Here is a 25,337-nt window from a genome sequence, read left to right on the forward strand (position 1 = left end):
CCCCCCCCCCCCCCCCCAAACCTTCCGCCCTTGGCAATGAACAATATGCCCAAGGTCGCGAGGCTTGATGTTAGGTTATGTTTAGCCAAGGTCTTTTAGCTTTCCTTGACAATTTTGTAATTGCACATGTAATTCATCAAGCTTTAGGTTAATTAGACTAGGATAGTCTAGTAGAAGATGATTATTGTGGCTGAGATCAATAGTGGCACGATGCAATCAAGATCATCAATGCATTGCATATATATTAGGACATATTGAGTCAAAGTGATGACTAGTCATCCGTTACTGCCAACTCATTTAATTTCTCACGCGTTACCTGCTATAGGTTTTACGTTCTGATTTTTTTGGGTCTTATTTTGAAGCCATTGAGTGACTGCTAGTTGGAGGAATTTAGGGCAAACTTCTTTTTGGGTAAAAAGGGAGGCTACAACACTGTAGCCGTCACTCTGACAGATGGAGAGAATTTTGAGAGCCTTTTTTCTTTGCTTTCCTTCCTTCTCTTTGAAGCCTGGGTTTTCATGATGAGATTTTGAAAAGTGGTTTTGAAATTCTGCTTTGATATTTAAAATCCTCTTCACTCATTCATTCATCATTTTTGAGAGAGAGAAAGAGAGTCATCTTCTTCTTCTCCTCTACAAACGGTGAGATGAGTGAGGTATGAGGTTTCCAAAATGAGATTTTCAAATTGTTTTTGAAATTTGCTTTGTTCTTCAAAATTTGCATCTAGGATAGTTAAACACATTCTCATTCATATCTAAATCAGATTCTTGGATTAATTTCTTCAAGAATGGTTTCTTGAAGAAATCGATCTTTTATTCCTTGTATCTACATATTCATTGATCTATCAATCTGGAGCTGAGTTGCGGTGCCATGGGGTGAAGAAGCTGATGGACTAGTTGCCATTTCCATGAAGGACAAGCTGCTAGCTCAACTAAATTTGGAGAAGAAGGTTGCACATGGAGATAGTACTCATTTCCTAAATAGACCTAGGATTGCTTGAGCTTGTAATTACTTTTTCTATAAGAACCTCCTTGACTTAGTGGATTGCCTGGTCAGAGTGATGACACCTAGTTTTTCCCAATGATGGGTTTCTGGGTAAACATTTCTAGTGTGATTCTCTTATTTATATGCCTAGTCATACTGTATGTGTTATATCTAAAATGTTGATGAATGTTCACATAACTATCACTCTACTTGTTGTTAGTACAGGGGATACCTAAGATTGACGGGTCCTTCTGAGTGCCTAGGTTGTCACCTAGTTATCTTCTAGGTTTGCAGAAATTTGAATATTTGATATGCTGTGCATCTGTGTTATGCTTATATGTTCATAGGTCTATGACTAGTTGTTGACTAGTTATATTGTCTCCAGATCTATTTGATCATTGTTGTCATACATCTGTCCATTAAGGTTTTAATTTATCCCCTTCACCTACGTATCAATTATACTTGATCAACCGACTCCCAACCATGAAATTCTATTGATTGACCTCGAGTTCCTAGCCCCAATAACTAGACCTAGCTAGGCTCTTGAGCCCTATGTCTCAAGCATCGTCTACTGAAAATCTAGAATTCAAACTCGAAGCCTCATCCCGTATGTGTAACCCTAAGCCATAGTACCTATGTCATGGTTCACTATTAACCCACAATGTTCATATTTCATCTTCACTGTTTCTGAATAACAATGTCAATTTCACATTCTTTAAATGAAGAAAAATATCAAACATCTCTTTGATAATCAATATAACCCTGATTTTTTACCATTTTGAAAAATTGGATAGAGGCTAAGAACTTGTTAAATTTGAATATTTTTACACCTCGATTCTGCATTATTATTTGGAGTCACGCTCATTTGAATATATATCATTCATGTACTCCTCCCCCGTAGATGTTCGGGGGTTATCGAGCGTTTCATGATTGTAATATCTTTTCGTATAAAAAAAGAGGAATTCTTTTATATATTTTTATTCCGGATATCTCACATACAAGTTCATCAAATTAAGGAACATTTATTTCTGCAAGGTACAACTGTGCGTGCACATGTCCAGCTTTTATGCAAATGGCTCCTTGATATATATACAAACAAACAAACAGACAATCAATCTCTCTCTCTCTCTCTCTCTCTCTCTCTCTCTCTCTCTCTCTCCGTAGACAGGCATGCATGCGCACACATCATCTTCGTCTGTTTGTGGATTAAATAATCTCTCCTTTGTAATTAAGTTGCAACCACTTGATATAAATGAAGGTAACAACCAACCTTTCCCTCTATGCATACAACTTTTCTCCACAAACAATTAGGAAGAAGACAATCCACTCAGTTTATATCCTTTATCTCTACCCTTGTCCCTTCTGCACTATAATATATTCATCTTCTTCATCGCAACCACTTCTTATAAATGAAGTGCATGCAACAACCCACCTCTCTCTCTCTCTCTCTCTCTCTCTCTCTCTCTCTCTCTCTCTCTCTCTCTCACATACAAACACAACCATCCATTGTTTCAATAATAAAGACATTAGACGATGACAACATACCGATTTCCCTCTCTCTCTCTCTCTCTCTCTCTCTCTCTCTCTCTCTCTCGCCACCTTTCTGTGTATATCATGCAAAAGCCGTTAGATGAAGATAACATTCATCAATATGCTCGATAAATTATAGAATTGTGTTTCATTGTTTAATATTCTTTTCTTTTTCTTTAAGCAAGTGGAAGAAGCTTCTCATGCACAGAAAATATTGAATTACATTTACAAGATAACGTAGTGGTGACACAATGACATTAGAAAAATTAAAAATTTAAAAAAAAAAGCAGAAAAATATATATATAATGTCCTATCTCTTCTAAAGTAGTAGCTTGATCAAGGAACACCCAGCAGCACAGCCAGTAAAGCTAGAAATCTAAGAAGTTGATCCAGTAATTACGAGGCAGCTCTCTGGCTACATTGGGATTTGATCAGAAGGATGAGAAGTGATTCTGCGAAGGTTGAACCATTTGCAAGTCTGTTGTTGTTTGGCACGAGTTGTCATCGCTGATCATGCTCCTGCAGAGTTGAGGACATAATTATTAATTCAGTGGTTATAATTAGTAATCATTGTTAGCAGACTATCTATCCATACATCATAATTCAAAAGTTAATCATTAAAAACATATGCAAGAACAAAAATTCATTGTCGCTAGTCACAATAGGTGTATGTAGGACCTATTGTAACGCTTCACCCTATGTAAAAGAGAAGAGGGACAAATTATGGGAAAACAGCAGTTGTGAAGATCTTACTCTCGCGGTCGAGATGCCCAAAGAGAACTAAGTGCTCGTAATCGTCCATAGTACTCGCCGATTACAAGGAAGCATCGAGCTGCCTGACGAACTGTCAAAATCCGGCGCAATTGATGAAGGGTTTGTTGTCTCAAATTATCAGCCTAAGTACAATTGGGACACGCAAATAAAGAGTTACTTAATTCTCAGGACGACCAAATGAGCACAAGAGACACAAAAGAAGAAAAAGCATGTTTGATTTTGTAAATAATATAAGATTAAACAAGAACCATGATGCATATGTAGACCGTGGAATGGGTCCCCAGTGCAAGGTCACATGGGCACAGCCTTTAAACAACATTTCAAACAAGTTGAAATTGGAAAAACTTGTTCCATCTATGAATTTGGACTGTTCCAATCATGGTTTAGAAAAATAATACAACATATTCAATTAATTTATTACTTATATTTGCCATCTGAATTTTAAATTCAGTCGATAGGTCCAGCTACGGTTTTCATTTCAACAAACATCACACTCAAACCTACCTCCGAAAGAAACATTTGGGATGGAAAAACTACACCAAAACCCTAGCATTCAGCATCTTGATTGACACCCTAGCTAAAAAGAAATACTGGTGCACCCCAAAATTATGGGGTTTATGAAATTATGATGACCCAATAAAGCCAACTACATACGTGGCAAGCATGTAGAGGATGTGACCAATCTATTATCTGTATAATATCATATATCATCTGTCTGAAAATTTGACCAAGAGCATGATAGTGACAGCCCTGATGAATGGAAAACTTCATGGTCAATTGGGATATTCATGATCATCAAGACCATCACAGTAGATATTTATTGAACGGTTGGATGAACATGGAAATGATAAAAATGTAGATACAATGTTTAGTTGACTATAGTATGGATGTTTCCATTTTTATTTCTTTAATTAGTAGGAGCTTGAACTAAAAGTCAATTAAAATGTTAAATCAAGGTGATGTGTGTGAAAATGAAAGCCCTTGGATTCTTACCCTTCAGGTGTAGGTTAGAGAATGGCGGCGCAAAACAAGAGGACAGAAGGAAGGAATATAATGAAAAAAATGGACTGGTTAGAAGAATTCAGATCAACTACCATGTTGATGTCACCTACCCAAGTTCTATCTTCAACTCTTTGTGGTGTGATGAAAAGATCATACACCTTCTTAATGTTAAAACAATAATTAGCGTGACTGACTGGTAGTCGTTGAAACCTATAATAATGCGCCACAACTATAAAAATAATCGCCGCCCTTTTAGTAAAGATAATCTTAATCTTGTTCAAGTGGGTTCCATTTCCATCAACTATTTGTAGATTCGTCACGCAAAATCTAATCAGTCCTCGGATATTTTGAAAAGTGGGTTAGTCTAGGACTTATAGAACGGATTTTACCTAGACATCGATATGTATCGGTCAAATCTGGAAAATGCAATATGAAACTTTTTAATGCTTTTCAGAAATCGACTGAACGAGACACCACGTTTTACTCTCCGACACAAATTCATTTTCAAAAAGCACCAGGCAAGCATGCTAATAAATATATATAATAATAGCTATATATATATAAATAACCTCCTAGGGTTCAATAGAAAGAAGAACAAAATGACTACTGCATGTTATAAAACAATTCTTAACAAAAAGATTAATTATATATATGAAGTACATGCTTGACTTTGCGTGATGGATGCAAAATGAGCTTTGATTTTCCATGGTCAAATGAATAAAATAATGCTATGTTATTTATTTCTCATGATCATGTTTGTTACTACTTTTATTTACCTGGCGAACGAAGCCTTCAAGATTAGTGAGCTTGCCCAGAGCCACGGCCATCTGTTGCATGCCGTCGATGACTGGCCCACCGGCAATGGTGTCGACCAGAGACTGATGAAGCTGCTCTAGACCTTGAGTAAGTGCCTCTTCTGCTTGTTGCGAGGACTGCTGGAGGCTATATATCCCCATGAATTGCTGTTCTGTTAGTGGGTCTAACTGTGCTGTTAACATCTGATTAATAACAAAGAGAAACACCCATTAAGTAAAACAAGTGAAAAGTGAAGGGCAATAAGATTATTTAACCATAATTCATAATATATTGTAAGCGATATCATATAACCGGCGCATACAATAATTTATCCTAAAACTGTTAAAAAGGGGCAAATAATTAACTTTTGCATGATCAAATTGAAATGTTTTTATTTCAATCCTAGCTAGTTAAGCTCTGATATATATATATATATATATATATATATATATGATAATAATTCGGAATAAATAGTTGTGTGCATAAACATGGAAATAAACCCAAACCTTGATGAGCTCAGAGGGTCTAAAACCACCCATCCAGAGGAAGCAACGCTCAGCTGGGGTAGTCCACATTCCAGTAATGAGGTGGAACACATCAGATTTAGCAGCCACTCCCTTCAGCTGGAAAATTTCATCATAGTGTGAAATGTATCCATCCACAATTACGCGAAGATCACTATCGGATAAATGTGCCTGCAACCCTGTTCGGAGCTCCGACATGTGCCGGTGGTCGTCTTCTAGCCATCTTGCATATTCCATGTCAAATATTGCAGCACCTAAAAAAAACAATAACAAAATAAATAAATAATTTATAACCAATATTACATGATCATGGCCAATTTTCTGCGAAGAAAATAAAGCACATATTTTATTTTAAATTATATTTATATTTATTAATAATTGTTTGGTGAAAAGAGTACATTATTGTGCTAAAAGTTGAAAAGTTATAGCACGGGGGGGTTTAAATAATGCATGCACAGATAAAAGTTAAACCATTAAAAAAAAAAAAATCATTTTTATAAATATGAAAGATCTGCTCCATTTAAAATACATGCCACAATTTTTCTCCATCATTTGGTCAAACTCCATATTTGACTGGAAGCTTCAATGTTAAAAGAAATTTAAATTTTTACATTTATCAACTTTTTTTAATTTCTAAAAAAAATTACATAAAAAGGTTTTTTTGTCAAGAAACTCACCTGAGCTGATATTGCCAAGACCACCACCACAACCACCCAAGAACAACCCCTAAGAAAATATTTTTTAAAATAAAAAAATAAAAAGAAAATTCAATACCATTAACAAAATAAATAATAAATCTTAACTGTTGTAATTTTTTAAGTCAGAAATAATTTTTCATAGCTTTTAAATAAAACCTGAGCGCGCGCTCTTTGAAGGTCTTGTTCTAGCTGGGTAAGCTTTATCCTGCTTGTCTCTAGCTGTTGCACATAAGCCTAATGACAAGGAGAGAATGGACCATTAAAATAATAATTAAGCTAAATAAAGTAGCCGGGAAATTAGATATATTTTTTTTAATGTGTGTGATTTGATAACTGACATTTACCTTTTTTCTGAGACGGCTTTTTCTTGCAGCTTCTCTGTTTTGAGCTAGACGTCTCAATGTCTGAACCAATGAAAGGTACTTCAGTTCAAAGTTGATGTCAAAAATTGTGAAAGAAGAAATGCAAGAATATTGTTATGTTGAAAACCTTAGCATCAAGTTGTTTATTCTCTGATGTTGAACCAGCTCCCTTCCTCTGGAACATTGAAAACATGAATAAGAAAAAGGGGAGAGAGAGAGAGAGAGAGAGAGAGTTTTGATTGAGTATGGAAATAACCACATGGAATAAATTACCAAAATAAATTAAGAAATTGTTTTAAGGTTGGGAACAAGGAGACATGAGGAAGGTGGCATGGCATCTCTATCTCTATTTGGTTTTTAATAAAAAAAAAAGAAGATGGAAATTGAAGGAAAAAGAAGAAGAAAAAAAAGGTTATGCTTTTATGTATGCTTGTATAGTTGGATTAGACATGTATGCAGAATCATAGGGGAAGATTCCATGATTTGATTGAAACAAAACCACAACAATGATTAGAAAAGCTCACAGAATTTCCAGGAAGCATTTCTGATTTGTGATGCTAATGACTTGAGTGCTGCTCTCGAGGCAAGTAAATTTGGGTTTCTAATTTCAAAGTGGATTTTTGAAGGCGAAAGAAACAAGAAGTTTTGGTTGTGTTATAGACAAAAAACAGTGAGTAAAGTGGGGCATATTTATTATAGGCAAAACACAGTGGTAACTACTGTGAAGATTCTCACTTTTCCTTTTCTTTTATTATTATTTTTATAAGTTTGTGTGTACAAACTCTCTCTCTTTCTTGTGTCAGACAGCTTATCAGAAAATCGTTCAGAAATAAGGTAAACTCTGTCTTTCTTTGATTTTCTGAGTTTTGGGATCTGTGCTATAATATTTGGAGAGAGAGAGAGAGAGAGAGAGAGAGAGAGAGAGAGAGAGAGAGATGAAAACAGTAATAATAACAATAAAGATGCCAACTTTTTCCTCAGTTCTGGGGATATGGGATGATATGATATGAGAAAGAAATGAGAGATTACAGTTGCAAAACAGGAGGAGTTTAATTTAAAGAACCTTTTCCTGGGATGGTTTGGCAGCTGATTGACTTTGTGAAGCTCCTACTCCTACTGCTCCTCCTCTTGAACTGTCACTTATTGCCATGTCTTGAGCCTGCAATTGTTGCTGCTGTTGAAACTGTAGATGCTTCTGATCAAAAGTCTGTTGGTGATCTGAGGAAGATGCCTTTTTACTGATTGGAGATTCTGGCTCCAACTGGCCACCCTCTCCCTTGCTTGTGAGAGTGTTCACTTGTGATCCTGAGTCTGTGCTTTCCCCTCCTGACTTCGAACTTCCCTGCCATTTCCAAAGCAAAAATTAATCAAATTTCCATCTGGGTAATTATGAAAATCACTAAAACAAAATTTTTTAAAAAAAAGGAAAAACCCAATTTGAAAATTGTGAGAGAATAGATTATGGATGGAGATGGTCAAAGCTGTACCCTTGGGGTTTGGTGGAATCTCATTGGCCAAGAAGGGAACATTTCCAGAGTAGCAGCAGGCCTGCCTGTGAATAAAGCTGCAAAGAATCACAAAAGCCAAATCTCAGAGGATCACCAAAATAAAGACTTGCAAGATTTTTTCAAAGCATCAAAAGGTGTTGGGGGAGGGAGGACCTAATCCTCCTTTTCTGCAGTTATGGAGTCAGTAAAAAATCATGCTAAAGGTTTCTAAGTTTGTAGCCTCACGCCATTCAACTCTCGTCTCAGAATCATTACTGTATTGGAAATGGTAACCTCCACCCCCCCACCCTCTCTATGCTTCCAGTAGACATATTCAAACCCCACCCCCCCTCTCTCTCTCTCTCTCTCTCTCTCTCTCTCTGCTTTCTAAAGAGGTTGGTTATGCTTTATCAAACGTCACCAAAAGCAGAAATGATGATAGGTGTAGAAGCATACGTGCTTGAGCTTCATCATTTCTAACTTGCCGCGCAATTGCTTCTTCCAGCTCTCCAAAATCAAAGGCAGATCCTTCTTGATTGCTAGCAACCAACAAAAGAAGCAAAAAAAAAGAATTAATAGCCCATGTCAAAAGAAAAACATGAACAGATCAGAGAAAAACAAACAGCAAAAAAATTAATCAAATTGGAAAAGTAAAAGAAACCCAAGTGGAAATTAGTCTTGAAATTGCAATATTTGAATGAAAGTTTGGAAATTGATGTGATATCATACAGAAAACTGGTTGACGGAGCATTCATCCCATGAAGAACAGCATAAGGAACATGGTGATTTGAAGGTCCTGATTCTGATAAACCAGTAGCAGTCTCTCCAACTCTATGACTCGCCATGCAAGATTTTCTCAGACCATTTTCATCTTTGTACTCCAAGAAGAAGCTGGAATCGGGACATGTGGCAGAAATGAAAGCCATAGTTAAGAAAACTGTTGTTTTTGTTTTTGTTTTTTTTTTTTTTCAGTTAGCTAGAAGAAACAGAGGACTTGGGAATGGGAAAACAATTTCCCAGGAATTTCACTTCTCTCTTTACCTCAATTGTTTTGCTTTAAGATGCCTAGACCAAGTGTATATGGAGCAAAGAACTTGAAAGAGACATATACACAAAGCAAAGCAAAGCAGCAAAAGATCAAAGGATATAATCTAAAAGAAACCACAGGAGAGAGAGGGTCCAGTAAGTCTCTCTCTCATTTATGTCTCTGTTTGCAACTTTTGATCTTTTTTTTTCTCTCTCTCTCTCTCTCTCTGAGGAGGGTGTCTCTGTCTCCTTCTTTCTCTACTTCTCTATGAAGAAAGCTAATTGATTACTCTGTCTGTGTTTGGGGTTGCTTTATCACCCTTCTCTCTCTCTCTTTAGTAAATATTATCAGATTTTGAAACTCATCCCATGGTACAGAAAATCTTGTCCTTGCAAGACCTGTCTCTCAGCTCAGGCCTCTTGGGTGTGTGGGGTTTGAAAACAGAAAATTTTAAAAAAAGATATATTATAATATTAAATGAGGAAAAAATTAAAGAAATTAAAAATAAAAATTGAAAAATCATATGTGGGGTCTTTGGCAGGAACCCACTGGAATCACTGACTCCTACTCCACTCTCTCTCTCTTCTAACCGCCTGTGCTATGCCATTGGTTCTTTTTTATTGTGCTCTTCAGAGATGCAAGTACTTACAGGATAAATAACAATGAATTCATCATTTTTATATGAGATGAGACAAGGTTTTCTTTCACAAAAGATGGTAAAAGGTGAGGACTGAGGAGGAAAGGAAAAGCTGCAAATGGGTTTTCTGTGATCTTTTTTCTAGCCCAAAAGAGGGGATGGAGTTTATTTCTGACAACTTGGGGGTAGGGGTGGGGGGGGGCCTTTGAGAAAGAGAGGTTTTTAAAAAAATATTTGTAAAGTTTTTTGCTTATACCATTTTCAACTAAAACATTAGAATATAATAATCCGCAAGCAAAGCCCACTTATGTGTATTTAATCCCTGCTTCTGAGATGGATTTGTTTGGTATTATTACCTTTGTTGATGGGTCAACCTCCATTCCCTGTCATTACCTAAAACCATGGCTCATTAAGATTCCTTACTATTAATAGAAATATGTTTATCTGAGTTCTAGCCAGGGGGTCTAATGTCATGGCTGATTGATTGAGTTTGCCTTCATAAACTACTCCTAATTCCAACATTAGGTGTATTTTTTTGTTTCTTTTTAGTGTGTACCAAACCTATAGTTTCTTTGAAGAGGTACAAACCCAATTAAAACTGTCATTAGAAGGAAAATAAATATAGATTAATAGGACGTTTAGTGCAAAAAAGAATAGAGGAAAAGATGTGATTAAGAATTATATTCACATTAATTTAAAGTTAAACCCACATTATTGAGGAAAATATATAAATATATATATAGAGAGAGAGCGAGATTGTAATGGACCCATGGCCTTTTTAATTAAGAGATTGATATGTATATAACATTAATATTTTATGTCATGCTCATCTACTACCTTTCGTAATATGCCTTCTACCAATTATTCCCTTATGATATATACCAATGATTGGTTTTTTTTTTTAAAAAAAAAAATAAAAAAAAGGGGGTGTTTGGTTTAAATTAAGAAATATTCATGGATTAGGTAAATATGTATTTAAGTCATGTTTTTTCCCCCAATAAACCTTGCAACATGTTGTTCATATGAGAGATCGCTCAAGCAGACTTTGTCAGATAATTATGTATTACATAGATCTTATATTCCCCCTAATTGTAGTTCTTTATATGTCCTTCTGCTTGTGTGGAAACAGCTGATTGGGTGGGCTCAAATTCTAACTTTAATTATGGCCTTGTAGATTATGTTAAACTGGATTTAGTCATAATTGCTTGTCACCTAAGCAATAAGAGGACTTAGATTAAAATATATTAATGTAGTTGTTTTTATAGTATTATTCGCTTGAATTGAACCAGACCCAACTTGCATTTTATTATTAAGACATCATTTAATTGCATGCGTGTCCACATTTGTAAGGTTACATGTATCTTCTGCTTCTTTATAGGTAAAATGCACAGATTTAGTAGGGGTATGCCATGAAAGGTAGCTGTGTTTGAGGTAGATCCTAGCGTTGACCTTTTACCAAAAACAATAAGATTATTATGTTGGCCAATGATTAGCAGTGAACCCAATTAAGATAGTAATTATGAATTCAATCATGATTAGCAAAACTCATGAGCAAAATCTAAGAAACTAACTGTAATTATGTTTCTTAATTGCAACATGTGACAAATTAAGTTCCCTAATTGTAATGAATTGTTACTTTCTTATCCCATGGTGTGTGATGCATGCTGCTATTGGGATTGGAAGGACTTGGAAGTCCAGATGTTGTTAAAGTGGTCATCAAGTGCAGCGGTGGCATACGCATAATACAAATTTGCACACCAGAAAAGAGAGAGAAACTGCGCATACGGTTTTGTATTTATTGCAGAGGGGAATAGCCTTGGATTATAAAAAGGAAAATTTATATGAGGACTAGGAGAGTAGGGTAGTGAGTTCCATTGGCCGACCAGTACCCTATCTCACTGAGCGGTAGCTTGCTCACAACCTTCCCCCACAAAACACTCATCTGAGTCGTAATTTTTAACACATCTAAAGATTCTAGACACAGCTAACGAGATCTAACCTAATGAAAAATAATATTGACTTGCATATGATCAATATCTATTTGAGTGGATTAAGCACAAATCACTGACCGGCTAAGGAAATGAAATTTTCAAATCTAGAAACTATCATTGGGTCTGACCATTTTGCCTTGGACAGTTGGGAACATTATATGATCCTTTGCAAGATGGCAAACGACACCAAATTTGTTTACAAGTTTTAAATACAAAGTCTCAAGCTGAAGCATTACATGACGATTCAATCTAACAATACAGATTCAGCATATAAGGTAACTGAATTAAAACTTTCTCACTTCTAATCCAATTTTATGATCTCATAATTATATTGAATAAAAATATAAAAAAACTTTACACAAGTTTGCAGAGTAACACCATAATAAGTTATGATTCAAGGAACCACCACTAGGATGCTCACAAGCAAGTTAGCGCCGGTTTGAAAAATGTATTTGTTGGAACAACAAATAAGTCTGCAATCAATGCAATGCTTGTATACTCAAGTACATGTGAAACTTCTGTGCAACAAAAATCCATAATCATCAACATACTTCAAAGACAAGGGCAGGCTTTGGTGGCCATGATCAGATTTAACAGAGCGTCTTCCCAGGGCCTCCAAATGTCTTTTGATCAGAAAGAAACACGAGAATAAGCACTTGACCATCAGGCTCTTTCTATTGTATGTTGGAAGTTCACAGATTTTTGCAAACAAAACATATCTAGATAAATGTGACTGATCCACAATGACTAGAAAACCTGTAAGTAGAACGCATCCTTTACGACCGGCTTATAAGAGGGTCTCATGTTTATATGTTGCATATCTTAAAGGTACCAAGGCAATGTCAAAGTAGGCTAACACTTCATCTCAGAGCTAGGGCTGGAGCCACTCAGCTCTCCCATTCTACTTCGGGCAGGAAATGCAACTACGTGAACCCATCATCCCTGCAGTACACCTGCCCTATAGCTAATACCATGCTAAATCTATCAATAGAACACATCCATAAAATCAGCTTACAACACATCTCAAAGGTACCCAGGCAATGTGGGACTCTGCTAATGCCTAGTGCCAACTTTTTATGCAATTAGCACCTCAAGAAATACTCCAGAAACGGTGGGCACGACTGGCCAAGTGGCCTTTATATTCCCGTCCATGTTAGAAAAGAGATTGCCAGAGCACAACAAAAATATATCTCAACAGACTTTTTAAAAAGTCTTAACCACCATAATTTTGAGTAGGAATCTTTCACTCTATGGTCTTAGAACTATAACCATTTCACATAAAAGTTTTCTGGCTGTTCAAAACTCAGAAAAAATGCCATATAATATTAAGTTTGAAAACAGGGAAGGAAGAGAACATGAAAATCAGTGAAGCACCTTATCCCATAAACCTCTGGATGAACAAATTGGTGACCCTAATGTCTCAAATGAAAACCAAAATGGGATGGTATAAACAAGTGGTTGAAGTACGCCTTAAATGTGGTATATTAACTTGAATGCTACATAGCCTCAAATACTATGTTCATTTCCATAACATACAGTGATCAAGGCCGAAGACTCCATGTGCATTTCCAGGGGGCCATGCAAAGACATAGTCTAAGGAAAAAAATTTATTTAGTGTCTTAATATGGCGTTTTTATACTTAATTAATGAGTCCAAATGATCATACATTACCGTTTTCCACAGAACTCTTTCTTTGAACTCAACCATATATGTGTAGATATGTATCATAGCCTGTATACGTATTCTCGTGAAGAAATTTAGCAGCATAGCTCCTGTTTCACACTACAATTAATGCAAGATGTGAAGATCCAATCAAACAGAGGAGCATAGATACTCAAAGACTCCAGGTTGCAAACCGCTCAATACCCCAACACAGAAAAACAAAAATGATAAAAATCCTAATCTAGAATACAAGGTGAAAAGGCCAGAAGACACAATCTGGTGTCTGATATCCCAATGGACAACATGCTAAAAATCCAAAACTAAAAGAAACCTGAAAAAGCAAGATGCCTAATTTTTCATTATATTCAGACAACATTCTCTATTATCTATCACACAACTAAACGTTACACTTGTTTCTATAATCAACTGACAGTCTTTAAATTAATTTCTTCATTCTTTTTCCTATATCTTTCCATTGCATGTGTCTTTTGCAGCTGCCTATCTAATCAGAAATCCAGGCTCCAGCTATCATAAATTAGCCTTAGCAAGGAATGATCACATTGATCACTGAAGTGGACTTAGCTGATGAATCAGGCATAGCATCAACATATGACTATTTATGAGAATGCAGTTTATCTATCATCAATTCAATTAGATAAAGCTCCTGGTGCAGAAACAAGAGACATAAACTCCAAGATGGATTGATCACAAGAAGGGCAAGAAACTTTTCACATCACCAAAAAGAATGTAGCAGAGGAACAAAACTATCAATGATGGCGGAGATGTGACATTCAACATGCAACGAAGATATTTTAATGTACATTTGAAGAATATTGGAAATACTAGCTAACTGGTCACAGAGATCAATTAAGTAAACAGTAGCATAAATTATAATAAGTTGTCGTTATAAAATGAAATAGGTGTGAAGATAGTCAGGTAAGCTGACATCTTTCACTGTTCAACAGCCACCAACCAATTATAAGAATTTCAAGGTCTCTCAAACATAATGACTCCTCCTGGCTCTAACTCCTAGTCGCACACTCCTCTTTATAAGGACTAACACTTCGATTATCCTTTAAAACCAAAAGAAGTAGAAATGGTCATCTGTTATAGAAATCATAAGATTCCGGTGGAGAAAAAAAATAATTCCTTTTTCACATGTTACCCTAATTCAGAACTCGGCAATTCCTACCCATCTGCCAACATATAGCTGATGAGTGAGGATCCTTTCATTGAATGAGGTATTCAAGGCCCCAATTGCCAGCCATTAATAATGCTCAACGCTTTAAGTGAACGGACAGAAAAATTACACCCACACTTTATTTTAGTCTTTCTTCTAAATCAGTCATTTTAAAATAGCAATAAGATGTATGCTTTCTGTATCAGAGTAGCTCCAGTGAATAACTGTATTTAAACCTACAGTCTCAACCATATAAAAGACAGATGCCTTTTGAAGTGGAAGCGTAATAACATTCAAATTTGGGAGAAGTGACAGCAATATCACAACAAATTTGTAACTGCATTGCTACCACAACTATAAGTTACAACAAAATAAGGAAAAAAGACAACTGAGACAAATACCAGGGGTAAACTGTGTAACTCCGATCAATGGCACTTGAAGGCACTTGAAGAAAGATTACAAAAGTGACATAAGAAAAAGGAGGCAAATCAGCAAGGAAAAACAACAGAAAACAGTGTGCACTAGCATGTGTGGATGTGTGTGCACACCTTTTTTTGCACATGAGCATGTAACTCTGTGTGTGTGTGTGTGTGAGAGAGAGAGAGAGAGATCTTGAGCCATTTTTTGTTTAAGAAACTACTAAATCAATCAGGGGAAGACAGATCAACTATCATATAGAATGCAAAAAAGCTGCTCATGCTCAACAAGCTGTAAAATTTACCTGCATATGCGCTTTTACAATTGAACAAAACTGGAATTTCACATATTTGTTGCAATGTTTCTACTCATACTCAAACTGCACCTCTACATACATGTATTGTCTCATGAGCTGGACGATGGATGAGGTGAAATTTGCTAACGTTTGATGAGGTGAAATTTGCTAACGTTTGGCATTCTTCATGGGTTTTGGCTTCTGAAACAACCCCATGAATAACCAATTTCTTAAGACTTGGGCATCGTTTCAACAGCCCTTCAACAAAATGTATGAAGATATCATTGATTAGAGTCCACCCAAGCTCCAAGAAAGTAACATTCTCCAGATGAGAAGATCCTTGCAAACCATAGTGAAGCACTCCATCTCTTAAATCATAACTCAATGACAAATGACTCAGCTGTGGTAAACAGACAGCAATCGTTTCTAAATCCACAATCTCATCCTCATCATAAAAAATCACATCCCATAGCCGAAGCCTTCCTCAATTTTGACAATCTCGAGATCATGTGGTAAAATTTTGGCCATATAATTGTAAAATTGCTAATATCTACAATCTCAAGGTTTTCAACATTATCACCGATATCAAGATGAAAGACACTAACATCATCAATCTTGAAATGCTTTAAGGTCCCCTTTCCAATGAGTTCAAAGACCTCAAGAGCACAAGCTTTCAGGTGCAAACGCTGAATGCTATCAGCCTCCAATATAAACTTTTCCAAACTGATTCTTTCTGCATAAATGCTCTTTAATGTTGGACTGCTCAGCTCAACAGTCACTTGTGCATCTGACATTGCTATCTCTGGGTTGACAAGTTCTAAGGTTTCAATCTTTGGGCATGCACTTAGCAAAAGGCTAAGATCCAATGCTGAAATACTAACGTACCTCAAAGAAAGAGATTTCAAACAAGGAAATCTCTGAAATTTGGGTTCAACTCCTGTGACAGAATTATGGCCCAAGACCAACATTTCCAACTTTTGCCTCCCACAAATTTCTAGAATGTTTACATTTGGAGCAGTCCGAACATTATAAAACAATTGCCGAAGCGTTTCTCTGGTGTACATGAGCCATGCAATAACAGTGGAACCCAAGAACTCTTCAACATCATCCATTAAGATTGATAGTACTTGTAATCCAGTACTTTGAAAAATTGTTTGCGTTATTAAGATTTCCAATTGACTAGTTGTTAAATCCCGATACACAGGCCAATCATTGGAATTGAATGAAAGCGTGTGAAGGTGTTTGCGGCAAGCTTCTCGCCATTTCTGACATGTTGTGGAGGCTACCACCACATCTCGCGCAGCACTGAGCCGGGACAGTATGTTACCAATGACCTCAACAGGCAGGTGCTCCATAACCCACAACACTAATCAATTTTCTCAAAAACACCACTTGGGTTTCCACAAAGTATCAACTCATTATCGAAATACTTAATCTCCCAAGAAGCAAATTGTCATGCTCTTCAAAAATCAAGGTGAACTTGTAAAACCAGTCAATAGATGTTCCCGTTGACAGTACTACTCTAATAGCAGAAGGCTGGTGGAATCAACAAAAATGAAATGCTGGCCAACAAAGAAAGAAAATAATTGGTCCACCACAGTTTATGAGATCCCTAAACCAAAATCTAACACACACCACTATAGTAACTTGAAAACATTAAAAAAAATATCCAGATTTTGCATAAAGAAATTAAAATGCTCAACAGTAGCAAAATTGTAACCAACTAAAAATCAAAACCATATATACAAAACCCATTAGCACCACAAAACCAATATCAGGGTATCAATCTGAATTGAAGAAACTCCTAGCAAATAAAACGACTCAGTTCTCATAGTATACATTATAGTGGGTAATAAATACAATATCGAAAGAACAAAAAAAAAAAAAGCATTAGAACGAATTTAACCATCCCAAATGCAGAAACGAAAAATAAAAAAATTGATTACCTGGAGATCAAAAGGGTGGTGGTGAAAGGTGCTGTTAGTAACCAGAAGAACAATTTGAAATGGATTGCAAATGCAGATTGAAAAATGATTGTACAAATGGTAATGAAATGGAAACTCGATGAAGATGAAGAGTGGATCAAGAAGAAAAGCCCCGAGCATAGGCTTGAGATCCGCTACTTCTGATATCGAGAGAGAGGAAGAATCAATAATCAATTAAATCAAGGTGAGCAGTAGTATCCTCATTAGATAATTCATCCCTACTTACATAATTTGTCATCCAAAAAGGTCTTTTCTCTATATTAACTTGAAAACATTTCGGGATATTGCGTAAATAAATTAAAATGCTCAACATATAAGTAACACCTTGTTTTAGACCAACTCCAGCGGACAACCCAGCCCGAGGCTAGGGGAGAAAAAAAAAAAAAAAGGTGTTCCAGCGAGCAGCCCAGGCCCGAGTGCAAGGTGAGACCCAGCAACCTGGGCTGGCCCGAGGGCAAGGTTGGCCCGAGCTCCAGCCCTCGTTTTGGTGCTGACGTCATCGCTACAGTGTGCTACAATGCCGCTACAATGTCGCTCTGCTACAGTGATGCTACAATGTCTGACGCTACAGTACCACTAAAAGTCCACGTGTCGCACTCTGGGCTCTCCGATCATATTTTTTTCTCTAATCCAACGGCAGCCAATTTTTGTGCAATAAAAAAATGAAAAAAATTGAATTTTTTTTTAAAAAATACCAAAAAAATACTCATTTTTTTTCTATAAATACCAAAATTTTATCCAATTGAGATATGAATTTTATAATAAATATTGATATGTACGAACCCAAAAATATTATCCGAAAATATTATCTAAATTAATTATTTTTATTAAAAAGTTTGTGAAAAAAACAAAAAAATGAATAGTAATTGCCCTTAGCCATGACAATGGGTGGAAACACAAAATACTATTTGCAAGGGCAGTCACTATTCACGTGAATAGTGACTGCCCTAACTCCACCCTTGCCATGGCTAAGGGCAAATGGGTGGAGTTGCTCTTAAAGTGCTGCTATTTCCACCTCTCTTTCTATTTTCTCACCCACCTTATCTTCTCACCCACCTTATAAAATTGAATAAACACAAACATATCTTTCCACCCACCATTATTCTTAAAATACCATTTAATTGTATTTCCATATTTGCTATTACAATAACAAAAAAATTTATAAAAAATAAAAACAAAAATTCTTCAATTAGCCTATCCCCACCCCAATCGCAGTTCCCCACCCCAACCTTCTCCTTGGCGAAAACCCAACAGTCAACACCATGATCTTACAAACATTTAACTCTCCTTCTTCAACCAAAGAAAAACTCTCTTACTGCCAACGAAAAAAACACTCCCCTTCTTATCACCCAGAAGAAAAAAAAAATCCTCACACTGATTACTCTATCTGTTCCAGAAAATAAAAACATGTTTGCTTTATTTAATTTTTATTTTCAGAGACTGCAATAGAGGTGTTATTTGAATTTGAAATTAAAAGGAAAGAAAGAGACAAAGGAAGAAAAGGAAATGACCATGAGTTTCTGTCAGTTTTAGAGTTGCCCAAAAGCTCAAAGTCGATGTAATTATGAGACTACTTGAGCTTTAGAGTTAGGGAAGAAAGAAAAACAATTGGATTATGTGTGACTGAAAATAAAATTGGGGTGTTATGAGTTGGCAAGTTTAGGTTTTCTTCTCGTTCCTAATTTTTGAAGAACGCAGGGAGAGAAAGATGTTGATTTCATTTTGTTTGGTGGGTTGGGTATGAAGATGGGTGTGGATTTTGAACAAAAATAAAAAGAAAAAGAAAATATGGTTGTGGCTGCGTGTGAGAGAGATTGAGAGAGTTGTCCTCATAAGTCATTTTATAAAGAAGTAAATTTATTTTTAAAATTTTGAAAATAAGATGGGTCGGAAAATAGGACAAATGGGTAGAAAGAGCAGCACTCTTGTTTTATTGTATTTATTTTCTTCTTTTTTCCTTTTTTTTTTTACTATGCTCCTTGACGCCTTTTTTTATTCCAAGACAAGGAACATCATAAAAAATAAAAGTAAATGCGATATTTTTTTTTGCCTTGGAATTACTTTCTTTTGTGGGTTTATTTATTTTATGCATGCATGTTTAATGAAAAGAGAAAAGATTCTTGTGTAAGTACCTTTTTTTATATTGTTCTTAAGATGTCATTGAGGAACAATGACTTGGATGTTGATGTTAAGCAACATTGGTGTCACTGTATTTAGACTCGTAACAGAAAAATATATTAGTTGTTTTTTTTGGAAAATAAAAAAAGATGTTTGGTTTTTGTCAAAAGAAACTGTTTAATAAAAACCCCGCAATTGGGCAATCGCACAACAACAAGAGTCATCATAAAAATCATACAACAATCAAGAAGGATGTTTGGAAATAAATATTAAAAGAAAAAGTTATCAAAGAAGCTAAAATATTTATAAAAACAAAAACCCTTACAGGTAAGCTTGTGAGTTATGTGAGTCCATGACTAAAGTTATTAGTGTCTAATTGTAGAAGGCATTAGGTTATGACTAGTTATCTTGTATGTGTATGACTAGTCCTCTTCAATGCAATATATCTTGTTTATCTATACTAGCCTCTTGGTACGTGCTCATGCATGTGCCAATTGGTTTTCTTTTTCTTTTCTTTTTTTAGAATTAAGAAAAGATAATATGGATAGTTATGTTCCATAAAAGTATAACCTATTATCTGAAAGAAAAGAGGTTATTTAGAATTATATTCACACTAATTTAAGGCTATACCTACATTATTGAGCACATTTTATATATATGTGTATATATATATATATATATATAGAGAGAGAGAGAGAGAGAGAGAGAGAGAGAGAGAGAGAGAGAGTGTGTGTGTGTGTGTGTAATGGACCCATGGCCTTTTTAATTAAGAGATTGATATGTACATACCTTTATATGTAATATGCCTTCTACCAATTATTCCTTTACAATATATATTAACAATTGATTTTTTTTTTCAAAAGGATTTTGTTCAAATTAAGAAATCTGCATGGATTAGGTAAATATGTATCTAAGTGCTTTTGATCCCAATAAACCTTACAACATGTTCTTCATATGAAATATCTTTCAAAGACTTGGTCAGATAATTATGTATTGCATAGATCTTGGGCTTTTTCAGTGGTTTTCACTGTGATTTTGAGGAACTGTTGAAGCTTGCATGCTCAATGAGGATTTTGGAGTATAAAGTTCAATGTTGTTAGATTCGTTGAGCTTAGCAGTGTTGTGTAGCTTGGACAAGATGTGAGTAAAACTTTTTGGATTGAGAATAAAATCACATATTATTATATTATTACAATGTGATTTAGGTGAATGTTAATCAATATAATTAACATGATGTTGGTGTTTTCATAAACTGCTTAAACTGATTTAAAGCATATAAACTTGTTCGTCAATAGTTAATGGGTAAGTGAAACATATTTTATTTTAAATAAATTTTCTTAACTGAGATTTGTGGTTCTAAACCATTGAACTTATGTTGTGATTGTATTAGTGGTATTTTTGTGTGAATGACCACATAGATATATTTTTTATATATATATTGATGTGATTGGTGTATTTGGAGATAAAAATATTTTTTTAATGTGAATCTACATTTTATTGTTTTGTTGTAGGTGTGAATACCTTGAATCCCTTATGAGTTGGTTAGATGGGCATTCTCGAGAGTTTCTTAAATGAGCTTTCTCATGGCATTAAGGGATAAAAATACCATTAGGTCAGACGGACCCAAAAACAGTTAGCTCTATTCTATTGCCATTTAATACTTATGGTTGGCATGTCATCATGAGTGAAACACTAAGGTGATTGATCAATGGATGCTGATGCAGTATAAAGGTAATGAATGGTAGAATATATGGCTTCATTTAGACTATTGAACCGTTGGCAGATATTTGCAACACACATTATAATTTACATTTAGACACCTCCTAAGCCCTACCATCGCATGCCTCCAACATTTAAGGCTTCTTTGGTTCAATGCAACGAAACAAGTGATCATACCAACACACTCTAACAAGCTTGTATAATCAAGTAAAACCATACACATTTACTGACAAACTCGCCCAACCTTATATTTTTACTCACAATGGCAAGGAAACAAGTCTCTTACTTAGTTGGATAACCACAAATCACTTGGTTTGATTAAAATTACTTCCACCTCAAACTCTTCTATAGGTTTCTTCTCTTCACTTGACTTTATCGAGATAAATTTTCTGTTGAAATCCTCTAAAGACTCTTCTACCTGTGTTGTATATGTGATTGTGCAACACGCATGTCCTTACAATGAACTTTCGATCCAACAAGTAGATTCTCCAAACATCTAGGCAATGCACCAAATCAACATATTGCATTTCCTCCAACCTGCAATTAGAGGGTTTCATTGATGCTACCTTGCTGCATAAAACCTTCAGACTTACCTAGAGATTGCTGCCTTTTTCAACGCCTCTCTTCATTTTCTGTTACGATGGCATTCAGATTTTGTCTCCTTAGATAGTCTTTCACTTGATAAGGTCCTTTGTTATTCCATTGATTATGCTGTAGGGAAACAAACAATATATGCACGAGGTTTGAAGAATTTTTCATCTATCCTTGTCTTTTTTTTTGTTCAAATTGGGTGATACTATTACTAAGAAATGATAATTTAATGCGTCCCAGCTTATACAAATCCCTAAACTCTTGTTTTTTTTTTTTTTGGAAAACTTCAGGTGCTTACTGATGTTAAATTTACATAGAGTATTATGTCCGAAGACTTCAAATTACATAACAAACTAATAATTATATTACTCCTCATTGCGGCTATTGCTACTTGCGTTGTCGTTGTCTTTATCAGAGTCCTCTCTGCCGGTGTCTCATTCCTCAGAATCCAAAGAGCTTCCAGCGCTACTCAATAAATATTAAATACAAAATTATTCATAATGATACTCCTAACTAAAGTGAATGGAAATTATAAATACTAAAAAATAAAAGAAAATAATAAATATTACTTACTTTGTCTCCTCTCAATCGTCAGCTTCAATGATTTCTAGCTTAACTTACAGGTCTTTCATTTAATACTTGATGATGTGATTTTGTTTGAGGTATCAATAACAATGTGGGTGCTTTTTCAATTTCCAACGCCCTTGACAAGTTCTATCTCTGCATCTATGTCTTCATTCGTCTTGACATAGAATGTATCAAGATTGTGAATTCGGAAAAGTCTACTTTTTCTACTCACTTTTTTTATTTTTTATTCTTGTTTCTCCTAGAACTTGGTAGATCAATGGTTTTTCAAGCTTTATGCAAGAGGAGGATCAATTTCAAAAAATGAGGAATAGCCATATAAGAGGTAACATCATTTTACCTCCTCCAGGTTGGGGTCATTCTTCAAATAGGCCACATAGTTTTAATTTTATCAATTTACGCCCTAACATTTTAAAATTTGACCAATTTACAGGTTCCATCAGTTTAACCGTTTGGTCTTCTGTTAAATGATCATGTGGCAAATGCAAGGTCCACTTTTTTTACTTATGTTAAATATTAAGAAATCATTTTATTTTTATTTTTATTTTTACATATTAAAATTAAAATATATGTTATATTTCTTTTCTCTTCCGTGTCTCACTTCGTCATAATCTGATAACCCCTCCTCACCCTCCATCATTTCCCTTCTCTCTCTCTCTCTCTCTCTCTCTCTCTCTCTCTCAAATTCCATTTTGATTCTCATATCATACAACAAACCCTTCAAAATCAATCACACGCTTCGCCAAAACCCATTTTGGCATAAACAAAATCACGCAACTTTTTGTTGTTGAAATCAATCTTTTTATCTTCGTCTATTGTTAATTGTTGATTTAATTGGTTTGGTGATAATGAGGCTTGAAGATTTAAAACGTAATTAGAATTCTTTGAAGAATCGCAACTACAGGGTCTCTGCAACACCCAATCCCGCTCGTTCTTTAAAGCTTACGCGTTCCTCCGATTCCGATTCTAATTCCCATCCAGTTAGGGTTTTGGGTTAGCAAGTGTAACGAGGCAGAGTTAGATGCCGAAGACTAAAATAAGGGTGAATTGACGTCCTTGAAGATAGTTGTTAATCATGGTGTCGCTGTGAGTAATTATGAGATTTCTTCTAGTAATTTCAAAACTTGCATGAGGGGGAATGAGTCGGGATAAGGGGGAAGAGGTTGGGGGGTTTGGTCCAATTGAGGGAGAAAGGGGGCTGGATGAGAGAGAAGGGTTTTGGGGGGTTTGGTCGGGATGAAGGAGAAATGGGTTGGCTTTTGGTCGGGATGAGGAAGAAGGGGGTGGGACTGTCAAAAAATTATAAATTAAAATTATTTCTTAATATTTAATTACACCCAAGCCACTCGCCAATGGAAGTGGAAACGACATTAAAGGAAAATCCTGGTGGAGCCAGGTCGGCAAGACCGTGGGATCGTGGTTGGGGGGTAGTGAGGAGAGGTACATTTTCTGACTTTTTTGTTCACATTTTATCTGGGCAGATCCCAAGAGTGTTTTGCTAATATCGTGCCCCTAGTTAGAATATAGTTTTGGATAAAGAGTTCATGTCCTAGTATGCAAGGTTGATATTTTGATTTAAGTACTAATTGTGTGCTATAAAAAAGGTGTTTTATGTGCTATAGTTTTATATTTTAAAGTTGAGCGTTGTAGATGAATGCCTTGTCTTAATTTGGGTTTTCTGCATTGAGCTTTGTACGGTTATTGAAGTCCATTACAATCCTGGGTGCTAGTATTTTGGATATGTTGATTGAATTCCATAGTGAAATTCTTGGGCGACGACTTGATTTTCTATTTTCTGAAGTGGATTTCTTAGGGATATGTTCAGAGCAGCACTGTCTTTGTTAGGCTGTTTTTCACGAGTGTTTTGGTCTTAAGGAGCGCCTTTTTGTTTCATTTGGAAAATAGGCTTCCAGTATTTGGATGCATATTTGTACATTCCTGTTTGATGTGATCTCTATATAAGACCCATTTCCAGGTTTCCCAATACTATATAATACATCTTACAAACATTTCTTTGTGAGCTAATCTGATCCCATTGCATGGGGAAGAACTAAAACGCTTTGCGGTATTAAGAATATAATCTTGTTGAGTCTTTTGTCATACTAAAAGCTTCAAGTTTGACAAATCAAATTCCACACCAGCAAAAGAATGTCATATTAAAAGCTCTAAGTTTTATGTTGTTTTAGTGTTGGTGTGATGGATTTGGGTGAGAATCCCTTTTGAGTTTATGAAATGAACATTCTCGAGAGTTTGTCAGATGAACATTCTCATGGCATTAATGGATAAAAATACCTATGAACCCAAAAATAGTTAGAGCTCTATTCTGATGTCATTTGATACGCATGACTAGCATGTAATCATGAGTGAAACACTAAGGTGATTGGTTGATGGATGTTGACGCAGTATGAAGGTAATGAACGATGGAATACATGCTTTATAAAGACTATTGAATCATTGGTAGGTATTCACGACACGCACTATAATTTATATTTAGATACCTCCTAAGCTTAGCCCTCGCACGCCTCCAACACTTAAGACTTTTTTAGTTCAACACATCGAAACAAGTGATCACTCCAACACACTCTAACGAGCTTGTATAATCAAGTAAACCCACACACATTTACGAGCAAACTTGACCGACCTTCTATTTTTACTCACAATAGCAAGGATATAAGTTTCTCATTTAGCAAGTCAACCACAAATCACTTGGTTCGATTAGGATTACTTCCACCTCGAACTCTTCCACAGGTTTCTTCTCTTCACTTGACTATATCGAGATCACCTTTGTATTGGAATCCTCCAAAGACTCTTCTACTAGTGTTATATATATGATTGTGCAACACGTATGTCCTTGCAATGAACTTTCGATCCAATAAGTATATTCTCCAAACATCAAGGCAATGTGCTAAATCAACATATTGTATTTCTTCCAACTTGTAATCGAGATCCCACTTTGGAATCATGTTTTTTATTA

The 25,337-nt window shown here is 35.6% G+C and overlaps 2 protein-coding genes across 4 annotated transcripts; both read right to left on the minus strand.

Moving 5' to 3' along the window:
* LOC18774208 (transcription factor TGA9) lies at positions 2,648–9,844 on the minus strand. Of its 3 annotated transcripts, XM_020567215.1 has the most exons (13): positions 9,198–9,842; positions 8,886–9,047; positions 8,613–8,695; positions 8,157–8,233; positions 7,733–8,011; positions 6,797–6,844; positions 6,652–6,711; positions 6,464–6,541; positions 6,287–6,335; positions 5,592–5,863; positions 5,067–5,288; positions 3,268–3,410; positions 2,841–3,033 (listed from the first exon to the last, which is right to left on the minus strand). In XM_020567215.1, exons 2-13 carry the CDS (start codon positions 8,999–9,001, stop codon positions 2,946–2,948), a joined length of 1,515 nt encoding a protein of 504 aa, XP_020422804.1. In that variant the 5' UTR covers positions 9,002–9,047; positions 9,198–9,842; the 3' UTR covers positions 2,841–2,945. The 3 variants fall into 3 exon arrangements, with proteins under 3 accessions (XP_007205044.2, XP_020422804.1, XP_020422805.1); XM_007204982.2 differs by having other exon boundaries at positions 2,648–3,033; positions 8,886–9,842; XM_020567216.1 differs by lacking the exon at positions 6,797–6,844 and having other exon boundaries at positions 9,198–9,844.
* On the minus strand, positions 12,078–18,017 carry LOC18772044 (F-box/LRR-repeat protein At1g67190). Its single transcript, XM_020567477.1, is given in 4 exon segments — positions 12,078–15,518; positions 15,520–15,843; positions 15,845–16,927; positions 17,312–18,017. Coding segments are annotated over 3 exon segments (1,284 nt in total). The 5' UTR covers positions 16,721–16,927; positions 17,312–18,017; the 3' UTR covers positions 12,078–15,434.

Source organism: Prunus persica, chromosome G6 (genome assembly GCF_000346465.2).
Source record: "Prunus persica cultivar Lovell chromosome G6, Prunus_persica_NCBIv2, whole genome shotgun sequence".
Classification (NCBI taxonomy): Eukaryota; Viridiplantae; Streptophyta; class Magnoliopsida; order Rosales; family Rosaceae; genus Prunus; species Prunus persica.